The 24,055-nt window shown below is 40.3% G+C and overlaps 1 protein-coding gene across 4 annotated transcripts; it reads left to right on the top strand.

The window, feature by feature from the left end:
- Positions 1–521: 521 nt before the first annotated feature.
- LOC121885219 (ceramide transfer protein-like) lies at positions 522–24,017 on the top strand. Of its 4 annotated transcripts, none has more exons than XM_042394447.1 (19): positions 522–1,229; positions 2,896–3,030; positions 12,206–12,322; positions 12,473–12,538; positions 15,376–15,483; positions 15,651–15,789; positions 16,935–17,018; positions 17,494–17,651; positions 17,784–17,876; positions 17,971–18,057; positions 18,330–18,422; positions 18,615–18,686; positions 19,786–19,881; positions 20,086–20,218; positions 20,317–20,387; positions 20,477–20,605; positions 20,699–20,828; positions 21,909–22,045; positions 22,162–24,017. In XM_042394447.1, the coding sequence occupies exons 1-18, from the start codon at positions 1,119–1,121 to the stop codon at positions 22,034–22,036; spliced, it is 1,950 nt and encodes a 649-aa protein (XP_042250381.1). In that variant the 5' UTR covers positions 522–1,118; the 3' UTR covers positions 22,037–22,045; positions 22,162–24,017. The 4 variants fall into 4 exon arrangements, with proteins under 4 accessions (XP_042250381.1, XP_042250383.1, XP_042250380.1 ...); XM_042394446.1 differs by having other exon boundaries at positions 523–1,229; positions 18,327–18,422; XM_042394449.1 differs by lacking the exon at positions 18,615–18,686.
- Positions 24,018–24,055: the final 38 nt, after the last annotated feature.

Raw genomic sequence — 24,055 nt, 5'->3', positions numbered from 1 at the left:
ACTCCAACGTGCATGTTTTCTACAATATACAGTATTTGTTTTTAAAGAAATTCAAATGAAGAAGCACCTCAACCACATCAAAATTACCTTGTGATGTTTGGAAATGTATAAAAAGTGGTTTTCAACCCAATCTTCCTGTTGGGCCTCAGATAAGGGCTCCTCCTTCAATTGGTCAAAGGGTTAAAAAAAATTACCACAAACAGGAAGTCAGTGAGGAAACCGCAGCTTTTTTTTCTTTTTTTTTTTTTTTTTTTTTGCAAATAATTCGGTCATGAAATAGAAATCAACACCTAAAATCAATAGCTAAAAGTATAAATTATTGTTTGTTTTTGGTGGGAAAAGCACTGCAATGTAATTTAATCGAGTTCAGGGATTTCCTTCCAGTGTGTTAAAGCTAAATTCGGTTAAGTGTTGCACCTTCAGTAATCTGGAGCATCGTATTTATGACAGTTTTGTGCTCTTCGGGTCTATTTTCAGAGCGCCGTAAATTGGTTCCAATTTAGGAGTGGATTTGGTGACGTCACCCGAGCCAGCGCCCCTGCGCGCCACACAAGTTAGAACACGCGCTCGCCCACCGAGGAGAAGACGCTCGAGACGTCAGTTGAACATGGCGTTGAGCTGGAGAGCTGTCACTAGTCTACAGCAGGGGGAAACAAACGCCGCCAGGGCCACAACGTTTATCTGACAGTTAGCGACGGGAGTACGTCAGACTGCCGGAGCCTGTCCGAGTATATTTATCTGCGTTTCATCCTTTTTTTTCCGCCACTTCGGGGGACTAAAGCTGAAGAAAAAGGGGCGGTGGAACAGCGGAGTTGACAGCCAGCCTCTGCTAACGTTAACCCGGACAGTTTGAGCACAAAATGCGGGACAACCTTTCAAGCTGACTGACGTTAACGTACGCGGTGGGGAGCTACTATCGATTTGAATCGCTCGGTTATTTGGGTTAACTCTTCCTGCACACAGAGCGGTTGTAACGATAATAACAATATGGTTCCGTGATCTGTTGCTCGTAATTCGCTTGTCAGGTCCACAGCTAATACTGTCAGCTCAAACCGACTCACCTGAGCGTCGTATGCCGTGTTTATATTGTGTTTTTTTTACGACAAAACGTTAAAGAAATGTCAGATAACCAGAGCTGGAATTCCTCCGGTTCCGAGGAGGATTTGGAGCCGAGAGAGGAGCCGGGACACCCTGTAGGTATCGCTGAGTTCAGCGGCATCCTCAGCAAGGTAAGTCACGTTTGTTTCGACCGGAGTCACTGCCAAGTCCCGAGGGCGTAACTGCCAAGGAGGCACCTGTCTGCTAATCAGGGTGAAAGGAGGTAGTCTGGTGAAGTTTTACCACAAATCCTGGTGTGTCTATTTGAGGAAAGGGTGCATCAGGATCCTTTACTGTCTGTCAACATTTCCACGTTGCTGCTCAGCTATATTAGACCGGTAAAATCCCCGCTGAAGCAAGAGGAAAACCCCCTCTTGAAATTGAATCGGGGGGGTATGTAATGCATGTACCGGTGGCAATGGTTGAAGTTTATAGCTCATTCCAGGTTTATGCATGTACGATTATAATACCTGGATCATGGCCATAGCAATGTTTACACAATGCTGTCACCAGTAACGTTATAAATAATTGGGACAGCTGTTATTTTGCAGACATTAGCGTTTCCTTATCAAAAAAATGGTCAAAGGTCTTTGTGCTGATTTTGTCCATCGACTATTTAATGAGTCCTTTCAAAGGTTAAAGCAGGTCTGCTACACATTCTCATATGTACTATAATAACTGTGGATACAGCAAATGGTGTTACTGAGTGCTGCGGGCAAATGCACAATGATACTGTAAATATTGCTTTGACAACAGTATGCAGGGTGCAAGAAAACATTTGCTGGGTTACTGCTACAAGTAACTGAGCGCCTGTCTGTTGATGAAGAGTGCACCATGTAAATAACTCTGCAAGCTATTGTTTATCTTTAGTAAACAGACAGTTAAGTCTACTGCCAGACAAAGTCTCAATAACCTATTTTGCCATATGCTTCTGTTCCCTTGTGCAAGACTTGGTTTTGGGCAAATCAACCACAGTTTTAATTAGTTAAGCTGCTGGCAAGCTAACGTGGTGTTAAGCACTGTACAGTGGATGCCTGTAAACAGATTGCACGCTGACCCGCTAACCAAGCATATTGTGAGATTAAGCAGATCCAGAAAGGCTCACCTGTTCGATCATACAAATCCTTATATACGTCATATGTCATGTGAGGATTAATGAGTCTACACCCTGCTTAAATCCCATGTGTCCCAACTCAGGTTTACCCAGAAGTGTTAGCATCTTGGCACATACTGTTTGTGTTTGTAATAAACAACACAAACCATTGTAACAATCCAGTACAACAGTCATGTAATAAAGACTAACTTTGTACATATACATGTTTTTTTTTTAGCATTTATTTGACAGTTGATGGTGTAGAGCAAGACAGGAAACATTGTGGGGGTGGAACTGGGAAACTGTGACCATGTGATATGCACCTTCACCATTAAGGCGTGCCAACATTGAATGTTTTTATTGTTGTTCATACTGAGTCAGAGAGGTGTTGACTCAACTCTGTACTAATTGTTGAGGCTGTACTTTGTGGTTTTGTCCTGTTAAATTTCATTATATTATAACATGTAAATGGGTTGGACAACATGAGGTGGACGCCTTTCAATAAAACACCATCACAAAGTGCAGCCTTAAGCATACATGCTATACCATACCTGCCAAACATGCCATTTTAGTCAATTACAGTAGTAGTCTCAATAAAAACTGAACATTTTATCAAAGATGTGTCATGTTCCATTACATTGTACATGTGTTTGTCTTGGCCCTCGGCTTACAAAGACATTGATAAGAGTGCTTTTATTTTTCAGTGGACAAACTACATCCATGGGTGGCAGGACCGTTGGGTGGTTCTGAAGAACAACACACTGAGTTACTACAAGTCTCAGGATGAGACAGAGTATGGCTGTCGGGGTTCCCTCTGCCTTAGCAAAGCTGTTATTACTGTGAGTACTGTTGCAATTCTTAACTACAAACTTGTACTCTTCGTTCTTTTCTGTGCTTCAACATGCTGCAGTCACTTTACTGTAAGCATTTTAGAAGGTACAGTTTAGTTCTGCACTGCTGAATGCAGCATTTGTGCAATTTGTGCAGTGTCTTAACAAGAATGAATGCTGTTGTTTGTGCAAGAGGGCAATATTTGCTAAGAGAGAGGAACGGTCAACCTAGCTGTTTAAGCCACCAAACAGTAGAACTTACTGTGGCACACATCCAGTGCTATTCAAGACCTGAGAGGATACTCTGTAAATGTTTATTTAAATTTCAAATGTAGCCACAAACTACCTTTCCATGTTACTTCACCTGCTGCTAGCTGATTCTCTGTAGACTCAGTGTTGCTCCTGTTTCATTAAAAAAAAGCCAACAAATAGTTGGTCATACTAAAAGGGATGGTTGTTTGTGGAGCCTTGACCATCCCCTTATCTTGGTTGCTTCTGGGCACATTGACTTAGTAGGGATTAGTCATTGTTGTCTGACCTAATTATTTTGTTATTCGGAGTGTACATAGCTGTGTAAACCAAATCAGGTTGGAGATTTGGAGGAATCGCAAGTAAAATGAGGAAGATCTGTTGCCATCAGCTGATAAACTCGCTCTACACGGGCTATCAAGACAGTGATAGAGCTGCTGAGGCACTGACAATATCTATCTAAATGATGCTCGGACAGCTACATGTACTGTTTGTTAATGGTTTGGTTCTTGCATGACAAATTCACCAATGCATGAAGTTCAAAAAATTTCACAGCTGGTCACACTTTTTCCCCACATTGCATGCTTTGTTCACATTTCAATCAGTCCCTGCATGTGCTGCGAAGAAATATCAGTTTCTCATCGAAAATATGTTTTGTTTTGTGTTGCAAGTCACGTTTGGTTTGGCTTGACTTTGGAAAAAAACTCCACTTGTGTGAGTGACATTTCATCAGAACTGTGTAATAAACTTTCAGCAGCAGCAAAAACACTTTTTCAACATTTCATATCAAAGTGACTCCAGTTGTAGCAGTGCTGTCTTAACCTTTTAATATAAAATGCTGCTTTGATTTTCCCTCACCAAAGTAGAAAAAACAGTCTCCACTATATATATTTTTTAATTTAACACAAAATCACTTGAGTAGCACGTAACAAGAAACCTAAAGAGTGAAGACAGACTTTTCTGTTTCTGCTTCTATGGGCGTTGTTTCTCCCCCTCTCTTTCTCCTCGAGCCTCTCACATAGTTTTGAGAAGTTTGTCGTATGATATATAAGATGTGATTCATACATAAGGCATCCACCATATGTTTCTCTTTAATTCTTGAAGGAAAGACTGGGCTCTTTCCTGGATCCGTGTTTAGGCCTGAGGCTCGACTCACTGTTGACAACTCCTAATCAGATGAGAAACTTTAGCCTGTATTTTCTCAAACACGTTCTTCAACTGCAGGTGGTAACCTATTTTTACAAAGATCTCCTGATTATGTCCCAAGTTTTGCTCGAGGGTTAACTGGCTCGTCAGGTGACTGTTCTAGTTTCAAAACAACAAGCTATGTGGTAAGACTTAACTGTAAACTTCATCATGAGACTAATAATGTCACTGTATAGATTAGACCAAGAAGTGCAGCTCTGTGCAGTAGCATACAGTATATAGAAACAGTACCCTGAGACTCTTAACAATATCCTGTCTCAGGTTTTCAAAAGAGCTGTCACACTCACAAATTGGTTCACACACCAAATGTGTCAACAGTGTTAACTTCTTGATGTTTCACCTTTCATCATGTTTCAGTGAGAACCCGGGTCAGTCATTGACTGTAGCTCAGCCTGTGTCTTTCTCCACACACTAACAAGTGAAATGAATAAGTTACTGTTCCCAGGCCGTATTTAAAACAGGCTTTTCTATTAGCTGTATTTGTACAGCTTTATCCATTCCCAGCCTATGTAAATATTAACCTCCATGTGGTGCACTAGTGTTGTCACTTCTCATTCCAGTGTTTCTGCCAGTGTATTGCAAGCCCAGCGGCCCACTGGGCCTACGTATCAGAGGATTTTTTTAAAAAAAAGTATTTTTAGATGGGTTCTAAACTAAAATGTGTTATACAATGTGCATATTGGTAAAAATGTGCATAGCGAGTGTGCAAACCAGAACCAGAGCAACCCGCCTGCCTACCGGAGAGAGACACACCGAGAGCAGGCTGAGCAGGCAGAGAGCGGGAGAGTTTCTGCCGAAAATGAGCACCGAGACCCGGGGAGACATGAAAGCAGCTGCTCACTAACAGCTACGTGTGTTTACAGCAGAGAGCAGGAGGGAGGACAGATGTCTCACTCTGCTACTCTGCCGCTGCTGTGGACAGTCACATAGCAGACACTTTCAGTTTGTAATTGTATCGTCCGCCGTCCGACTAATTATTGATAACACGCTTAGTATTTTACAAATTAGAGGTTTTTTTTATTTGATGAATGTGGGCGCTGTGGGGGTGGTGGCCAAGTAATGTAATCAGTGCCTGAACACCGTGTATCACCGTTGAGACCTTTACACATAGCAACATGTTTTGACTGGTGTTTTTTGAGATATATTTAAAAGGTAAGAGGGCATAGCTACTTTCACATCCATTGCAACAACATTTGAATATGCAGGGCTGTTGTATTGTACTGAATTAGTTTTATCTAGGTGTACCAAAAAAAAAACCTGCCAAATGAGTGTATGTCTTTAGTTCAGAGGAAGTCAGCGTTCTAAGTTGCAGCATGAGTTATTCACAGATTTCAGTGAAGATTCTGAAGTTGAGAAATCTAAGCAGACCTGTATGATAACTTGTGATTTCTTCATTGTAGAAAAACCAGAGCAAGTGCTTGGTATCATTTCTCAAAACAGTAAATTGAGACAATATAATAACCCAAGATTGGGCAGGACTGAACACGACTCCTGCAGCTCAATGCTGGTGGCCCACTTTTTTTTTTTTTTTTTTTTTTAAGGTGTTTCTTAGGGTTAGTTTTCATTATTGACACTAATCTAACTATGATTTTGTTCTGTAAAACATCATCAAATGTCTTGTTTTATCTGCCAAACAGTCCCCAAAATACTCAATTTTACTATTATTACAAGTTTGGTGTTTTTGTTTGAAAAAATTACTTAAACAATTAATTGATTAATAAAAAAAGGTGCTGATTAATTTTCTTTTGATCAACAAATTGATTAATCGACTAATCATTGCAGCTGTAGTTCAGTCATACCCAGCATACCCAACAGGAGCGTTGTAAGTAGGTGTGTTTGGGACGTACCTTATATATTATAAGAACCCTTTACAATACAATGCCAGTAAATAGACCTACGCTTTAAACTACAGCCTTAATTTCAACCGAAACAACAATGTCCACTCTTCATTTCATTGTGTCTGTCACCTGTCTATACAATAGTAGGTAGTAATAGGTAAGTCATGCACGCCCTACCCTTCCCTCATTATTAGGGAACTTGATAACACTTACTGAATATGACGACACATCTGTGACTAAAGGTGGACACAGAGAACTAATGTTACATAACATCAGCGTTAGTAGTAGACATTTTTGGACATTAATTTACCAAGTAAGTAAACATAAGTTATCCAGTAAGTCAAAATGATCTTTGATTGGATTAATTAGAAACTTTAGGCAACTCCATTGGAAATATAATTGTTGCAGCTGCTAAAATTAAGCAGTTGTCTCCATAAAGTACAAAGACCTGCATGACACACACAGGAATTTCATATCTAACAAATGTGTAACAGAGCTACACTCTTTGAGTGTTTGGTCGTGTATATTTAATACTGTATATATGATATGATAAATTTGTTATTCATTTTGGTGAAGATGATGTTGGCAAAGGCTCATAGATAAATATGTGTAGCTATATAGTATTTTAGGAATTACTATGGTCTTTCTTTTAGCATCATTGTACAGCTCTCCAGCATGCATTAGCTCCCGATTTAGATCCTCTCTCTCTCTCTCTTGAGGCCTTCGATCGACCACGTAAGAGCGATGCCCTTCTTGTTCATCTGTTTCACACCTGACTAAGGCAAACAGGTTTTAAATCCTTCTCAGTGTTGTCCCACTCGCAGAGTCTTGACTTAAAAATCAACATTTACATTGTTACCACAGCAAACAAGGACAACCGACAAACTGTTACTACGGCTGACTCGCCTCCATGACACTGTTTTTTTGCCATCTTTAGATCTATGGTCAGTTAAAAAGAGCACTCTGGCCTACTTGTAATTGCCTCTCTCAGTGGAATCAGTGAGTCGTGCTGACTGGATCCATGAGCGAGCTTGTTTCGCAAGGTAGTGGCACTGGATGTGATGATGTGACTTTTCCCCTACAATATCTTATGAAATGAAACTCATGAGGCGGTTTAACAGATAGGGAAAGAGAAAGGAAGCTTACGGGTCAAGAAGTTGAATAGACGATTTGTAAGTGACGTGAAGCTTTGTGGAAGTTGCAAAATGTCTTAAGCCAGGAAACTCTTCCTCCATAGCATGTGACTTCCTCTACGTAGGTCATGGAGAAGGGTCAAGAACCACATGTCCATGTGTGTGTGTGTGTTTTGATGACAGACCTTACAGTTCTGTTTTTATTACCACTCCTGTTGATTTATCCTTCCCTTTATCTGTCTTTCACTATAAGCACTTGGTGAGTCAGTGTTTCCTCCACTAAGTGCTGCAGGGATCCCATTTTGGTGTCCAGATTCCACAGAAGGATGTTCCTGGCACCAGGCCCGCTTTAGTAGTAATGTCGATTCTGTCTGAATCTCCTCTGCAGAGAGCATAATTATATTGTCTAAAGACACGCAAATGAGTAATGCAATTCAGTCAGGGCTGGTGCAGCTTTGTAGAGTTGAATGTTTGTATTGGTTTCAGTCCCTCCATTCAGTTCTGGAGATTGTGACTGCGGACACGTAGGCCAGCTCAAACAGGGTTGGAAGGGTGAGGACAGGAGGGGAGGCTTTTTGAAGCTGGGTGGGAAGTTTGTGTTAAGAGGATAGAGACAGAGTGAAGCTGTTTTGTCTCATTTTTGATTGTTGGCATTCATATTACTTGCCTACACAGCAGTAAATGATTTCATAATCTCCCCTTTCTGTTCTATTTTTCTGCCCCTAACAAGCTCCCTTATAAAACCCTACAGCTGAAAACTGTCCAAAACAAACAAGACACACAAATATAAATCCGTAGAATCTTTGTAAAGACTTCTACACCGACGACATGAATATGGGATATAGTTGTAGTTGAGCTGCTGTTGGGCCCCTTAAAAAGGAGACATTTGTCAGACATTACAAGTAGTTGCTGGCAGAGGCTTGTTAATTAACTAAACAATAACCGCACTGACTGCTCTGGTATCTCAGTGTTTATCTCAGTGTATCTTCCACGGTGGTTGATGGTGTTGTGGGTATTTTGTTGATATCTTAACTCGGCTTAAACCTTGCTGACAAAATGCATCTCCTCGTGGTCAAAGTTAACTTTTTGTCCCAAGTATTTGTAAAAAAAAAAAAAAAATTACTGTAACATTGTGGGGAACAGCTTTCAATGCACAATAAAAACTTCATCTGCAGGAGATGGATGTTTTCTCAAATTTGTCAATACAATTCTATTATCACTGCGTTACATATAGGCTTGTCCTGATTGGCAATCAGATCATATATCGACGATCGAAGGGATGATGGACGATTGGTTTTTCCTACGCCGATATTAAGGAGATTTTAACTAACTTATTATCAGAACTAATGTTATAAAAAATAATCTCAAGAGTCTCGTGCCCTACTGTGCATGTAGAGCATGTAGAGATGTTTCTGGCAGAGCAGCATGTTTGCCCGCTGAGTTAATCAGCATGAGTGTCAAGTAAATTTCAAATCCTTAATTACAAACCAGTTTGCCGTCTCTTTCCCATTCATCTCCGTTCTCCATATGTCTGCTCACCAGAACGCTGCTCCGCGCTCCATAAGAGTAATAAAGTTGCGGATATGATTTGGATCGTGATATTAAAGATAAAAGGGAGCCGTTGATTGAATAGAGGATACATCGCTATTAAATAGATTTTTAAATGCTTAAATATTTTCAATAAAATGTTCACACGCTTTTATAAATGTTTATTCATGTAACTTTAACTGCTTGCAGAAAGCTTAAAAGTTCAACTGTTTGAAAGCTCCGTCTGACGCTGATCCACGCTCAAGATGATTATTGAAAATCTTTAATCCAAATTCAATCTTAACGTCAATAATAATTTTAAAAAATGCTAAACAGAAGAAATTTTTGAACAGTTTTAACAGGTTTTAACAGTAGAAATGTGTTATTCACCCATAAACAGTTTACACTAATCACATTTGGATAACAAGTAACTTTATTACTTACTCTTAGAAATCCAAAACATACTTAAAATAGACAACTGCACGTTTAAATCAAGAGGTTAGGGCTTAAATTCCAAAAACAAATAGTACAAGTCTATTTAGACTATTTAGATACATGACATATATCACCAAATACATTTTTACAAATTTTCCTTGTCACAGAAGGCTGGAAGGTATCCCAGCATGCACTGGGCAACATACATTCTCCAGCCCTGTATTTCCCATGTTCTTCATTTATTAACCTACACACACATCCACATGTTCCCACAAAGTAAACACTCATTTATACATTCATTTCTTTCGTCTGCTTGCCTTTCACATACGACCCAGACACTCATAGTCAGCTTTTTGTCATGTCATCATCAAGTGCAAGGCTGCTGCGACGACCTTCCCGTGATGGATTATTGTTTACTGTAGCCTTGGATCCCAGTAACCTTCTCAAACCCAGTGCAGCCTTTCATTTCCCAAACCCCTCCATTCTTTACCAGTATACCCACGACCCCTGTGGCCCAGAGGTGATCCAGAGGAACCCATTTTCTCACCTTCCTAGTAACCAAGAGACACTAAAAGATCTACACATTAACACTTGCAAGTTGTTTGCAGGAACATTCTCTGCAGTTTCACATTGTTTCAGTGTTATTTGGTTTTAGGAGCTTTTAGAAATGTTTTTTTTTTTGCTTTCTGTTCCACTTGAATAGATTTAGATTTTTACCTCACTTTTACAAGTACAGTAGGGTCCAAAAGTCTCTCAGACTTTGGATGCTATTGTACATGGAAAAAAACTGTTAAAGTTGTTAGTTTTAGGGTTGAGACCAACGATTATTTTCATTAAATTGCCAGTCATTATTCTGGATTAATCAGTAAATGTCTATAACTGGTCTAACATGGAAAAAAATGGCCATCACAGTTTCCTAGAGGCCAAGTTGATGTCTTAACAGTCCAAAACCCAAACATAGTAAGTTAACTATGATGGAAGACAAGGAAAAGCAGTAAATCCTTACATTGGAGAGGCTGGAATCATCAAATCTTTGACACTTTTGCTTTAAAAAATGACTTGTACTATTAATCAATAATCAGAATAATTGTTAGTCAGTGTAATCCTGGGTTTAAGAACTTGAAGTTGTGCACTGCTCTTTTTTTTTTCTTTCTCAAAACAGATGCAGGGTCGAGGATGCATCATCACACTTGTTTCCGTCCTTGCTGGTGTTTCCTCCTCATGTCCTTCTCTGTGTTGATCTTATGCAAGCGCTGCGTCTGTAATTTTTAAACCAGCATCTGAGTTGGAAAGCTTTCAGCATCCAGCCTCACGCTGCGCATTATTGACACTGAGCATCTGGTCTTGGCCTCGCTGCTGTCCAGGTGTCGGGCAACGCAGCCAAGTCTCTCTCCTCCACTGAAACCTGTTAAAAGAACACCATATTGCGCCACTTATGCCACTTGCGTAATGGTTTGGACTCACGCTGTGTCTGGCCACTTGCTATCACTGGGTGATGATCATTTGCCAGATCGCAGCTGGTACTGATTTTGTGTGCCTGTTTTGATGCAGCTTGTGTCTCGGTGAATATAACATTTTTAAATAGTGTTAATCTTTTATAGATTAGATGGAGTTGGTAGACAGGAAGAATCAATAAAGTGTAATTACAGTATTTTCCCTCACAACACCCTATTGATTGACAAACTCATAGAAGCAATAAATGCATTAACTAAACAACATTACAGTTGTTCATTTCAGTCCCTGATTGTTTCTCTGACGATGTCGCAGGCCCTTCACAGTAAATGACTTATTGTGCAGTACGAATATACTAATACAGCAATCCCAGATGTGTTTAATGTATTGCGGCCAACGTAGGAATGTAGAGGTCTCTTCTCTGATGTGGTTTCTCTTTTGCTTACAGTTACTCTGCAGTCATTTCTGCTCATTTAGTCTTTTCCCATTCTCAGTCCTCCTTTGTTTTCAACTTAGCTGGAACAAGCCAGACTCTCCCTCATATATCAGCCTGCTCTTTCTCTCCAAGTAGACCTTGAGAGTGACTTAGCAGCGGGACTCACAGTAGAGGTGTCCTCTTAGAAAGCACATGTTTGTACACATGTCGATCCCATTTCTGTCACCACCATTCTCATAGCTCACACACCTGCAAACACACACATACACACCCAGCCTCTGGTTGCCGGCCATGCTAGCGCAGCAGTTTCGCAGCACTGACAGTGCTCTGGAGAGCTATTAGTAATATGCTCCGTCCTGCAAGTTGCCTTAAAAGGCCAGTTTATCTGCCACTTCTCCTCCTATGGGACAGTGTCTGAAAATGGAAGCTGTTGGTGCCTCTCACACATTCTTCTTTGTCTTTCTGTCCTTGTGAGATTTGTAGATAGACCTACATGGATGACATTCAATTAATTCACATCGCTGTGACTGTGGCGGATTACCGGGTTTCCAGTCGTCAAAGCCAACTCGTGAAACAGATTGTCGCCCACCATGTAACGCTCAGGAGAGAGATTAGCAGTTTGCTGTTTCAGTGTCATTTTAATGGCTATTTACAAGGATGGCCACCCCTCACATACGCCTCTCTCTGCACTCTCTGCACACTTAAGATATTCGCTTCTCTTCTTGCAATGAAAAGAACATGACAGCAAGCTAAGAAATTTATGACAGAGTCATTTCACAGAAGCCTCGGCCACAGAAGTATCTGATCGTTATCAGAGGTCGAGTGAGGATTTGATAGTAAGGCGTGATACCGCAGATCACACATTGAGAACTCTAACTTCCTTCTCCTTTTTCTGTGTATTTCTTTAGCCTCATGAGTTTGACGAGTGCCGACTGGATATAAGTGTAAACGACAGCGTTTGGTACTTAAGAGCACAAGACCCAGAACACAGACACCAGTGGATCGACTCCATCGAGCTGCACAGGGTAAGTCACGCTCACTCTGACACATCCTAAAAGGTACCAAAAGGAACCAAATCCTTGTCACATTTGCAACAAACACAAAAGTATAATCTATCACAAGTTTGCATTTGTGAATGTGTGTGTGTTTATTGTATGCGTGTGTGTTTCTATCAGAGTATCAGAGAAGGAAGGAGAGAGAAAGGAGGAATCCAGGGAACAATAATCATCCCTCCACCACTGGTGCGTTTGTGAACAAGTCTTTATATACTTTAGGACCTACCGAGTGCTTCACATGACTTGCGTGCTGTACATTGTAATGGCAAGTGTGTGTGTGTGTGTGTTTGTGTTAACCTGTGCACCTGCGTTTACTTAGTCCACACAAAGTGCATATACAGTATCTACACATACTGTACAAAGACTTTTGCATAAGTCTGTATGTCGTGTGGATCGTTAAATCCTGGCTGGTTACTCTTGGCGCATGACTCACGTAGAGGCTTTTAACACAGTGCACGCTTAGCTGAATGTTATCTCAACCTTTGGACTAACAGTTGGCTCAAGGTTGGTGTAATTCTTTTTTCACACATAGACATTTAACACATGGGTAACTCACTGAGAAAGCACAGCCAGAAGATAACCCTTGGGACAACCCTGAAAGGTTGACATTAACCTGCTCTAGAGGAGAGTCAGCAACTCCAGGACTATAGTGAAGGCTTTCTCGCTTTGTTGTTTGCCTACAATATCAGTGCAATGTGAATTTACACACGTCCTGAAATACAAGTTCAACCTTTAAGTGCTTTGTGAAAAGCCGTGTAGTGCAGGGAGAACAAAAGCGGTGGCAGCTATTGTGTTCAGTCAGAGTGAAGGACAAAGGAAGCAGGTTGTAATTCCTACTGTCGACCACAGAACAGAGGACAATGGAGGCAGGGGAGATCTTTTTAGATTATTTTTTTGGCATTTTTGCAGAGAGAAACAGGAAACAGGTAGAGAGAGAGGAGCACATCAGACCACAGAGATCTGTGGCCGGAATCAACCCACAAACATTTCGTTAATGTGGTATGGAGCTTAACCAGAAAGCTAGCAGCGCAACGAGAGACCAACAAAATGTTTATGCTCATATATACAGAGTACCCAACCATCACATATGTATATGTTTTGCATTGTTGCTGCAAAGAATCCCATGTGACAGATTGTAATTTAATTCATGCTAGCGAGAGAGAAAAATGATGTGTGAGTGCATCAAAAAAAAAACCCATCAAAACATGTTTTTTATGTAGTAATTTGTATGTTTGGAAGCTGCGATCTGAGGCAAACATAATCCAGAGTGGAGTCATAGTTGTGAATATGTCTCACATGGATGAGGGGAAAGCAGTCACCACACCTACAGTGTGTATGCCAAAACACATGCTTCTCACTCGTGGTCCTCAGTTTGGGAAACCCCCCCCCAACAATCCCCTCCCCCTTCTTCCCTCCTTCTCACTCGCTCATCCCAACACCAGGGAGCCTCCATGACTCACACAGAGCAGGAGGGAGTACACACACACACACACACACACACACACACACACCCCGGCCACCATCCCACCTCACAATGAGTCACCGCTGAAAACTTCCTAGAAGCCCCGCTTCCCTTTCAAATCCACATTACTCACAGCCCACAGCAGCCCTGCGTCTCCACGGTAACACAACACACCACAGCTAACACTTCCTCACAGTTAAACGTCGCAAAAATGAAAACAACACTGGTTTCTAGGATACTATCTCTATCTAAGTAAGCTGCTTGTATGTTTTGCATGCACGGAACAGCAATATGACGTAAAAAGGGTCGTCTTTCACAGCGATTTGATCTTATTTTTTTTCCTTTTTATCACTTAAAAAAAAACAGCTTTTTGATTTGGACAAGTTTGTTTCTGTTCTGAGCAGCTTTTTATCATCCACCAGCCTTACGTCTCCTATTATCAGTATTTTTCCCTCCTGCATGCAGCTTAAAACATGCTGTTTGTATATTTATGTGCACGTGTGTTGGTTTTACTGTACGGTTGAGACTGTTGACAGGAGAGCCAGCAGCTGATAAATGTTACTGTTTTATTTAGTGATTTTTATCAAATACTATAGCTGCAACAAAACCTGTGCTTGCTTGGATTTGTTTTCTCTGTCAAACAGATTAAGCAGCCCTCATGCTGACTGTTAGATACCGCTATCTGTGCTGATGAAGTCAGTGGGGTAGCAGTATGTTGGCTAAAGGGCAAGCAGCAGTGACTGAAATCCATGTGAACGCAGGCAGAGTTACTCCTGGTCGTTGACCGACAGTTACCCCAGGCTCTTACAAATGCCAGTCACGTGTGCTTACCTTTACTGCCCCTCGGTGGTTAAAAAATGGAACTGTCTCTTAAAGGGGCATACCCACTTCTCCTTTCCACCAGCTGTTCCTCTCTGCTGTCTATCTGCCAACCATCTATTTTGAGGGCCAAGCTGTTATGTAAGAGGAAAGGGGAACCACTCGGGTTTAACAGGAAGTCAGCTGACGTTTCGTTTGTGCTGCCTTGGTCACTGAATCTGTGTCATGTTGTGCTGCTGTATCCTGATAAAATGTTTGATCAGAGCATTAAAGATATTATTCCAAAGGCTTTCGTTAAAGCAGTTTTTGCAGTTTGCAGTAGAAATTCAACAGTCAACCTCATGAACATATTTGGATATAGTACAAAAAATATTTGAAAAATGTGATGTCATAGTTTGTTGTACTGAATAGAAAGAGAATAAATCATCTTCAAAATGTGATGTTATGTTAAATCAAATCTGAAAATGAATATGAATCAAATTGACAAGAGACATGACTCACAATTACATTCAGAAGTTACTCCAGTAATTACATATTATACTTTCATGAAGTTAAAGGACTCACAAAAGACAGATTTAATATCTGCCCATTATAAACATCTATATAATGGGCAGATATACATTTGGTTAAAATGAATAATTCCAATGTGTTTCATTAAACGAGGCTACTTTGTGACAACATCACTGACTTGTTTCCTCTTTGCCGTGTCTGTCTGTCCCCACACCTGTGGGTTTTCCTACAGGCTGATTCTGGATATGGCTCCGAGTCCAGTCTGCGGAGACATGGCTCCATGCTGTCTCTCACATCAGCCACCAGCGGCTACTCCGCCACCTCCACATCCTCCTTCAAGGTGAGACTTCTGGTTAATGTTTACTTTTCTGCAGAGGACATTGGCACTAGTTTTGTTTCTGCACATGTGAATGTTGTGTCTTTTCATTTTGTCACACGTGTACTTGAATAGTAGTCTAATGGAAAATAAACACAAGCCCTCCAACCACACTTTTATTGTTTCTTCAGAAGGGCCACAGCCTGAGAGAGAAGCTGGCAGAGATGGAGACCTTCAGAGATATCTTGTGCAGGCAGGTGGACACGCTTCAGAAATACTTTGACAGCTGTGCAGACGGCGTGTCCAAAGACGAGCTGCAGAGAGACAAAAGTAAGAACCTGCTACAGTCTAATCCACAGCATCTTCAGGGTCGTGTTCTTTGTGTTTTCATGGGCGGATTTTGGACAGAAAGTCAAGATTTTTTTCTGTTGAGATATTAATCCTCTTTTATGTTTTTTTGTTGTCATCTGTGCGTTCAAGAGCTGCAACTATTATGTTCATTATCCAATAATCTGTCATTTATTTTCTTGATTAATCGATGAGTCATTTGGTCTATAAAATGATAGACAATCACTGTTTCCCAAAGCCCAAGATGCAACCAAAAATGTCTTGTTTTGTCCAGACCAACAGTTTATTATCACAGAAGACTCAATAAACCAGAAAATATTCACATTTGAGAAGCTGCAATCAGAGAATTTGGACGTTTTTTCTTTAAAAAATGACTCAAAATGATTAATCGATTATCAAAATAATTTTCTGTGGATCGACTATTTGTTGCAGCCCTATTGCTTTCCTTTGTTTCTGCATTACTACATTAATATTACCAATGTGTAGACAGACTGGTTGTTTAATATTAGAATAGAAGGTAAATATTTAGAATGAATTCTGGGAACCAAAAACTGGAAATTAATCATAAAAAACATCTTAGAAGACACTGGTGTCACTAAGGAAATCTTTAGCTAGCATATTCCATATAAAGATGGTGAAAATATTTGTAGTTTAGGATAAACATGTACTGAGTTTTGAAATGAATGTGTTTGTGTGTGTTGCGACTCAGAAAGCAGTCATTCTACGAGCCCCCTCACCCTCACCTCATCTTGGCTGGCTGAACATTTGCTCATGGCAGCCTGCGCTGGGCGCCTGCGGATGACCGCAGTGAATGAAACCCTGCTTTTGTTCTCTTCACCTCCCTCTCTCCGTCCCTCGCTCTCTCTCTCACCCTCTCTCTCCATTCTGAAGATGAAACCAGACCATTGTCATCTTGTCCAGCACAGCAGAGTCCTGTCAGTCTGATGGCGTGCTGCGCTCTAGCTTAAGTTGTGAATGGGGCATTAGGCGCTCGCTTCCCTGCCCCGCAACCCTGAATGACTTTCAGTAGGGTCCTGTGTGTGTGTGCTGACTACCTGTTTGGTGTTTTTATGTTTGCTTTTCCTCCCTGAATCACACTTTTCTGTTTATGTTTTTTTTTTTTCCAGTTGTGGAGGATGATGAGGATGACTTCCCCAACACCCGGACAGACGGAGAGTTTCTGCACAACAACAATGGCAGCAAAGAAAAATGTGAGTCATGCAGAATTCTTACTTAAAGTCCCCTGAAAACTCTGTTTCAGAGTATTTCTCTACAGCCGTAAATATTCATGATTAAATAAGTAAAACCAGAGTAAAACTTCAGAAAAAATGAAGAGTGTATTCAGAGTTTAACGCTGCTTCATCACGACTGTGTGGGTGCGGTTTCATCAACAACTGTCATGCGATATTTGTTCAAATATTACTAAATCCTCTTGCTCAATCAGCTTTTTCCAACACTAAACCAGCAAAAAGAGCTCAAACAAAAGCAGAAATACAGAAATGTTGTGTGAAATAACAAAAGAATGTTCCAGTTTTTCATGTTGGACCACATCATCATAGTAAGATGACTGAAAAAATAGGAAAATTAGAGGATGTTAAGACTCGACCCAGCTCCTCAGCCACATGCGTACAGATTAACTTTACTGTAAGTAGCATTTGCTTCAGTCCTTGTGCTCTTCTTGTGCAGTGTTCCAGTCCTTGAGTCCCAAGGGAATTAATGGCATAGACTTTAAGGGTGAGGCCATCACATTCAAGGCCACCACAGCCGGGATCCTGGCCACTCTGTCCCACTGTATCGACCTCATGGTGAAGAGAGAAGACAGCTGGCAAAAGAGACTGGATAAGGTGTGTAACAAAAGAAAATGTATCTGGGAGGGGGATGAAATGTAGGAGAGAGAGTTATTGTACAGTTTGATTTTATGTCACATATATTTCCAACTTCCTCACTGGACTGACTGGATGTTTGTGTGTGTGTAGGAGATGGAGAAGAGGAGAAGAATAGAGGAAGGCTATAAATCAGCCATAAATGAGTTGAAGAAGAAGTCTCACTTCGGAGGTCCCGATTATGAGGTGAAGTAATTGTGAAATTCTTCCGTTACGCAACATAAATCTCAGGTTGTGTCTGAACTTTTGAAGTAACGTTCGCTCTCCTCCCCATCGACAGGAAGGTCCAAACAGCCTCATAAACGAAGACGAATTCTTCGATGCAGTCGAAGCTGCTCTTGACAGACAAGACAAAATAGAAGAACAGGTAAGGGATATAAATTATTTTCATCATTCATTAATCTGATGCCTGTCATCGATTTAATTGATTGGTTAGAACATGTTTAGTCTAACTAACAGTTCAAAACCACAAGATATTCAGTTTACTATCATGTACATCAAATATAAGCATTAAATCTTCACCTTTGAGAAGCTAAAACAAGCTAATTTTTGGCATTTTTGCTTAAAAAAAGGAAATAAAATTCTTTTTGGTTATGTTTTTGATGTAAATTCTGTGTTTTTGTTTTTTTTTCAAAGCAGTCTCAAACTGAGAAGACAAGAATACAGAGATCCAGTCCAGTTCCTCCTGGAGACGTCTATTCCAGCACCGGCACACACAGATTCTCTGACAAGGTTGTTAAACCCTCTACAACTGTACACACCTGCTACTTCCATCAGTCCATCTCCATTTCTTCCTTCTCATTTCACACTTATTTTGATTTTACATCTCACATCCTTCTGTGTAACATTTGTCTCTCTTTTTTTTTCCCATCTTTTTTTTTTTTTGTTGTTGTCCATCATCCCGTCATCTCATCTCTCCTGTAGCTTCATAGTCAGTCCTCCCCTGCTCTGATAGTCAGGGCTCCTCCTCAGGAAGTCCACAGATTCAGCGCAGAGGTAACTCAATACAAAGCCCCAGACAGTCATCTCTCCTCTCTCCTCTGTGTTTCACCTGCACTCATTAAACACTGTGTTTGCACCACTGCTCGATTCCCAGTAACTGCATCAGCTGAATCAGGAATATGATGAAGGATCCTCTAACTCACTGTAGCAGCATGAAGCAGGAGCTCCCTTCATATCAGTGTGTGAACTCATGTTTAGAGATGCTACTGGGTCATTATGTAACCAGTTTCATTCAGTGACATTTTAATTTTTATGACTTTTTAAGAACTCTGAGGCTTGTCAGCATCTTTGACAGTAACCATGGTTACAGTTGTTAATTCACATATATCACAAGCTCAGAGGTAAAGTTGACTTGATTCATATTAGACTCATTCTCACCAGTAAATCCAGTTTTTATTCCCAATTACTAAAGTTTTTTACAGAGCTGCTCACTTGCTGTAAAGTAACATTACAATATTACATCCACATTCACAGCCCTTCATGATAAAACATTCAAGTTAACTTCTTATAAATGTCAGCGTGCATGTTTTGGTATTTAATCCAGCTGTTTTTTGATGCTTCTTGTCTAATTTTTAGTGTGATTGTTGTACGCATGTTAACCGTTAACATCTGTTACATTACTGGCAGTGACGTAACCTTCCTGAAATACAAGATGCTGCTTATTAGAACAACAGGTCAAGCTAATCAATCAGCTAATTGACTTTAAAGAAGAGGTGCATTCATCTGATCTACATACAGATGAATGTAGGTCGTTGAATACGACTTTGCATCAAACCAGTAATCACTTCATTCATCCGTTTGTCCATCTGTCATATTTTATTGTTTGGTGTTTATTTGTTGATGAAAATTGTAATTCTTTTTAGTCTCCTTATCGTTGTAAAAAAAAAAGGTCTTTAACACATAAACTGTCATAGTGTTTGTTGTCTACATGAACACTGGTGTCCTCACAAGAAATAGCGTGCAGAGTATAGAAGCAGAATATAAAGCAGCGTTGTTGTCTCTGCACACATTCACTCCATTATTCCACGCTGACGTAGTCGTCGTCACATAATCAATATGGCCTCCTCTCTCTGTCCCCGGCCTTGTGTTACAGGTGGAGGAGATGGTGCAGAATCACATGACCTACTCCTTGCAGGATGTCGGTGGAGATGCCAACTGGCAGCTGGTCGTAGAGGAGGGAGAGATGAAGGTACGGAGAGTCGGGTTGTATTATTCTTAATCTTAGCGAGGCTCTTCTGGCTAAATGAAGATTGAATCATGTTTTTAAGAGATTAAAGCAGATTTATATGCAGTATATGAATTAATTCTTACAATTATCTGGAATGTATAATCAGACCAAAGGCTCCTACATTTCACCTCATTAGTAAATGTGATTATGAACGTGTGTGTGCAGGTTTACAGGAGAGAGGTGGAAGAAAACGGGATTGTTTTAGACCCTCTGAAGGCCACACATTCAGTAAAGGGGGTGACGGGTCACGAGGTCTGCCACTACTTCTGGGACACTACCTACCGCAACGACTGGGAGAGTAAGTCTTCTAACTCTCAATCAATCAGCAGTTTCTTACAATTAAGACAACTTCACAGTAATAATAATAATAATAATCACGTTCTCTGCCTCTTTCAGCCACTATTGAAAACTTCAATGTCGTGGAGAAGTTGTCGGACAACGCGGTAATCACGTATCAAACGCACAAGGTAAGAGCTGCGAGACTTAATGTGTTTGTAGACAGAATGATGACACAGGAAGTGTTTGTTTTTATATGATTATATTACGTGTGTTGCAGCGGGTGTGGCCTGCGTCTCAGAGGGACGTGTTGTATCTGTCTGCCATGAGGAAGATCTTGGCCAACAACGAGAACGACCCAGACACCTGGCTGGTCTGCAATTTCTCCGTGGATCACGAGGACGCACAGGTGAGCCGTCGAGTAAGACTCTGAGTAAAGAACTTTATATTAACGCTGCTGTTCCTTTTCTTAACTCTCTGTCCCGTCCCTGTCGTCCTACAGCCGACCAACAAGTGCGTCCGTGCCAAAATCAACATCGCCATGATCTGTCAGACCCTGGTCAGCCCACCAGAGGGAGATAAAGAGATCAGCAGAGACAACATCCTGTGTAAAATCACCTACGTCGCCAATGGTGTGTGTCCGTCAAGCTTTTTGGCTTCACTTCATGTTATGAGTGAGCTGGAAGAAACTGATATGAAAGTGCAAACAGGAGCAGTTTAAACACTGCTTCTGGCAGAGAGGAATAAATATATGCCCTTAAAAATCAATAAAAATCCAATTCCAGGCTCTCAAGCTGATGGTAAAAAATTAAAAGACTTTTATAAATTTGCATTACAAAAAATACACCAACGCATATCAGCACACTCTTCTTTCCTTCCTCAGAGTGTCTCTAAGGCTTTTTTTTTATTTTCAACATCTTCTTTAGTGCCTGAAATTGGATCTTTATCAGGGTTTCTGCAGGTCTTGAAAGTCTTAAACCCCCCCCCCCCTCCCCCTCCCCGAAAAGGCCTCAGAATCTATTAAAAAGTCTTAAATATTTTCTCTCTCCTGCTGTTGATGGTAACATGTGTTATGTGTTTCTTGTATGTGTTTTTGGACTGTTGGGAAACATCTATAAACTACATGTAAAGCTTGTGCAACAGTGGATCATGTTGCAGCATCAGATCAGCTACAGTATTGATGCAACAACAGCGGCGGTTAAATTTTGGCATCAATAATAAGATCTGGCAGTAGTAGTAGTAAAAAAACACCCAAACTGAAACAGGAAACACTTGAATATCGATGCTGAAACAAGTTCCACTGAAAAATAAAACACAGGCGTTAAAGAAATTACAATCTCATCAGCTGAATATGGACGAGTGGAACAGTAGTAACAACTGTAACTGTTAAATCTATTCTTCAGTAGGAATTATTATTATTATTATTATTATTATATACAGCTGGGAAGTAGTGACAAAAATGTGATACAAATCTCAATAATTGAATGTAAATAGTGTTTTTCCATCATTCTTTGACCAGTATGATCATAAATAAAGATATTTAACTGCTTCTACTGTTGAACGCTGCAGAAACCCTGTTTATACCAACACTATACTCATGTTTTAGGATATTTATTCCTCTTCAGAGTTGATACTATGTGATGTGATGAGGCCTTGTGAGGATAAACTATAGAAAGCTTTTTTTTTTGAAGTCTGATGTTTGATGTGTGCAGTGAATCCCGGAGGCTGGGCTCCTGCCTCCGTGCTCAGGGCCGTGGCTAAGAGGGAATACCCCAAGTTCCTCAAGCGCTTCACCTCCTACGTCCAGGAGAAAACTGCTGGCAAACCCATCTTATTCTGAGACTCACAGGTAACACGAGACACACTTCACTCATCTGTTCTTCATGTTTTTCATCTGACACCTCTGGATCTTGCAAAATGACAACATGAAGCATCTCCATCTTTTTTATTTATTTTTTTTTCTAGAGCACAAGAACAGAACTGCACGCGAAGCTTTGAGGAGCTGCTGTCTGCAGAACCAGTAACCAGTCAACATCCTCAAGTGATTTTGTTTGTTTTTTGTTCTTTCTTAGCTGCAGGTTAGTTCCAGTAGGGGAGGGAAGGGTCATGATGGCGCCCTCTGGTGGCTGCATTCAAACCATTGAGTAAAGTAAAATGTTGTAATGAGAGAAATAACTACTTGTTTCTCCTCTTCCTTGTGATTTAATTGATAAAATACTTCATTATATTGAGTATTATAGTAGATATAGTTATATAATATAAAAGCTACATCAGTCTCCTGAATGAATGCACTCAGCAGTGGGCTGACGTGTCGCCTTCCTTCCCTTTCAGCCGCAGTTTCTTTGATGCTCCTGTAGAAGTCAGACAGGTCGTGTCTCTTTTCTGGCAGATATATTAATATATATAAATGTACGTATGTTCCATAAGAGGTTTGTAAAAAAGAATAAGCAAAAAAAAACTCTTCTCTAATAGACTGAACTATTTTCTTCTTGCCATTTCTAGTTTGTTTTTCATAATTAATAATTCCCCAGCGTTCTTTTGAAGCTGCTAATTTTTTGCTAGTAAAACTTCAAATGAAGATGATTATTATCTTATTGGTGTCAAGTCCAGAGGGTTGTCATGACAACACATGACCCCAATGATATAAGACTTGACCGTTCTGACTTCAGTCTCTCTCATGAAAACACCTGCTGTGGGTGCCGATGGTGAGACGAGTCACATATTTAATGTACAGAAGATATTTCATGTACATTATTCGCTTGGCTTTATAATTGTGTCATTTTCTTTTTTTTTAAATGTGTTGTAGTGAAACAGCACATGTGAATGTTTAATGAACTGTAAATAGCGTCACTAACATTTCTGAAGTCGAGCCCGAATGCCTTAGCGTTAGAAGAAATCTAGTTTCACATCAGACGGGATGAAGCGTGCTGTTGGTGCACCTGTTAAATCACTAGAGAAGTGCCTCATGGCTGTGCTCCCCTTACTGTCTTTTTAAAATTGATCTTACAGATGGTATTTCATCTGCATGTGTGTGTGAGAGGACTGGCAGGAGATTTTTTTACCAGTATTATAAGAAGTCATCAGATTCATTTTAGCATCAGCGTTTTTCCACCCCGACCTTTCTGTCAGTGTTTCTGTTATTTACATGAGCTTCATGTGTTCTGACAGTATTTAAACTTCAGTCAGATCTTTGTCTCTTTGTGTTTTCTGTCTTTAAAACTGTTGCTAATATACGAGCAGGGCTGCAAAATCCAGAGTTTAATAAGGATTTTTTCATAGTAACAGTTGACTTATTAACTCTTTATTGGCTGTTTTTATTTACTCATCTGTGAACATTTTTAAATGCTTTTTAAAGTAAAACTCTGGACTTTGCAGTTTTGCAGTTGATAGAGATTCAAGCAGACAGAATTCAGTTTTCATCACCTTCATAGTTTTGCAGACTCTTCTCATTTGATTCATACTGGAGCATCAGTACCTGCCTGACTTTGTTTAGTAAGATTTCCACCTGTAAACAGCACAAAAACCTGTTTTTCTTTGGTCAAATCAATGATAGATGTGAAGCTATTTTATCAATCCTTAGATGGAATCAGAGCTTGTATCTACTGTAAATGAGAGACAGAGTGAATCCCCTTCATCTAAAGCAGATGTTTCTAATACAAGTTTAGTTTAAAGTTGTTGAAACTGAATGTAATTAGAAAAAACATTATTTTGTAAATAATTTGTTCATACTAACGCTGTGGGATCAACTTATAAATGTACTGTGACAAGGTGGCATCTCTCCTGCCCTGTTTTAAAAGTGAAATAAATAAGTTTATCCTCCAGTTGTCTGTTTGGAGACGTTTCTTCATGCTGCAATACG

Source organism: Thunnus maccoyii, chromosome 19 (assembly GCF_910596095.1).
Source record: "Thunnus maccoyii chromosome 19, fThuMac1.1, whole genome shotgun sequence".
NCBI lineage: Eukaryota > Metazoa > Chordata > Actinopteri > Scombriformes > Scombridae > Thunnus > Thunnus maccoyii.
This window is presented reverse-complemented; position numbering and strand designations above follow the sequence as displayed.

Bases quoted from the DNA above. Each gene is read 5' to 3' on its own strand.
- LOC121885219 (XM_042394446.1), top strand. From the start codon at position 1,119: ATGTCAGATAACCAGAGCTGGAATTCCTCCGGTTCCGAGGAGGATTTG. The intron at 12,323-12,472 runs GTAAGTCACGCT...TGTTTCTATCAG, and splicing joins ACTCCATCGAGCTGCACAGG to AGTATCAGAGAAGGAAGGAG. The intron at 19,882-20,085 runs GTACGGAGAGTC...GTGTGTGTGCAG, and splicing joins TAGAGGAGGGAGAGATGAAG to GTTTACAGGAGAGAGGTGGA.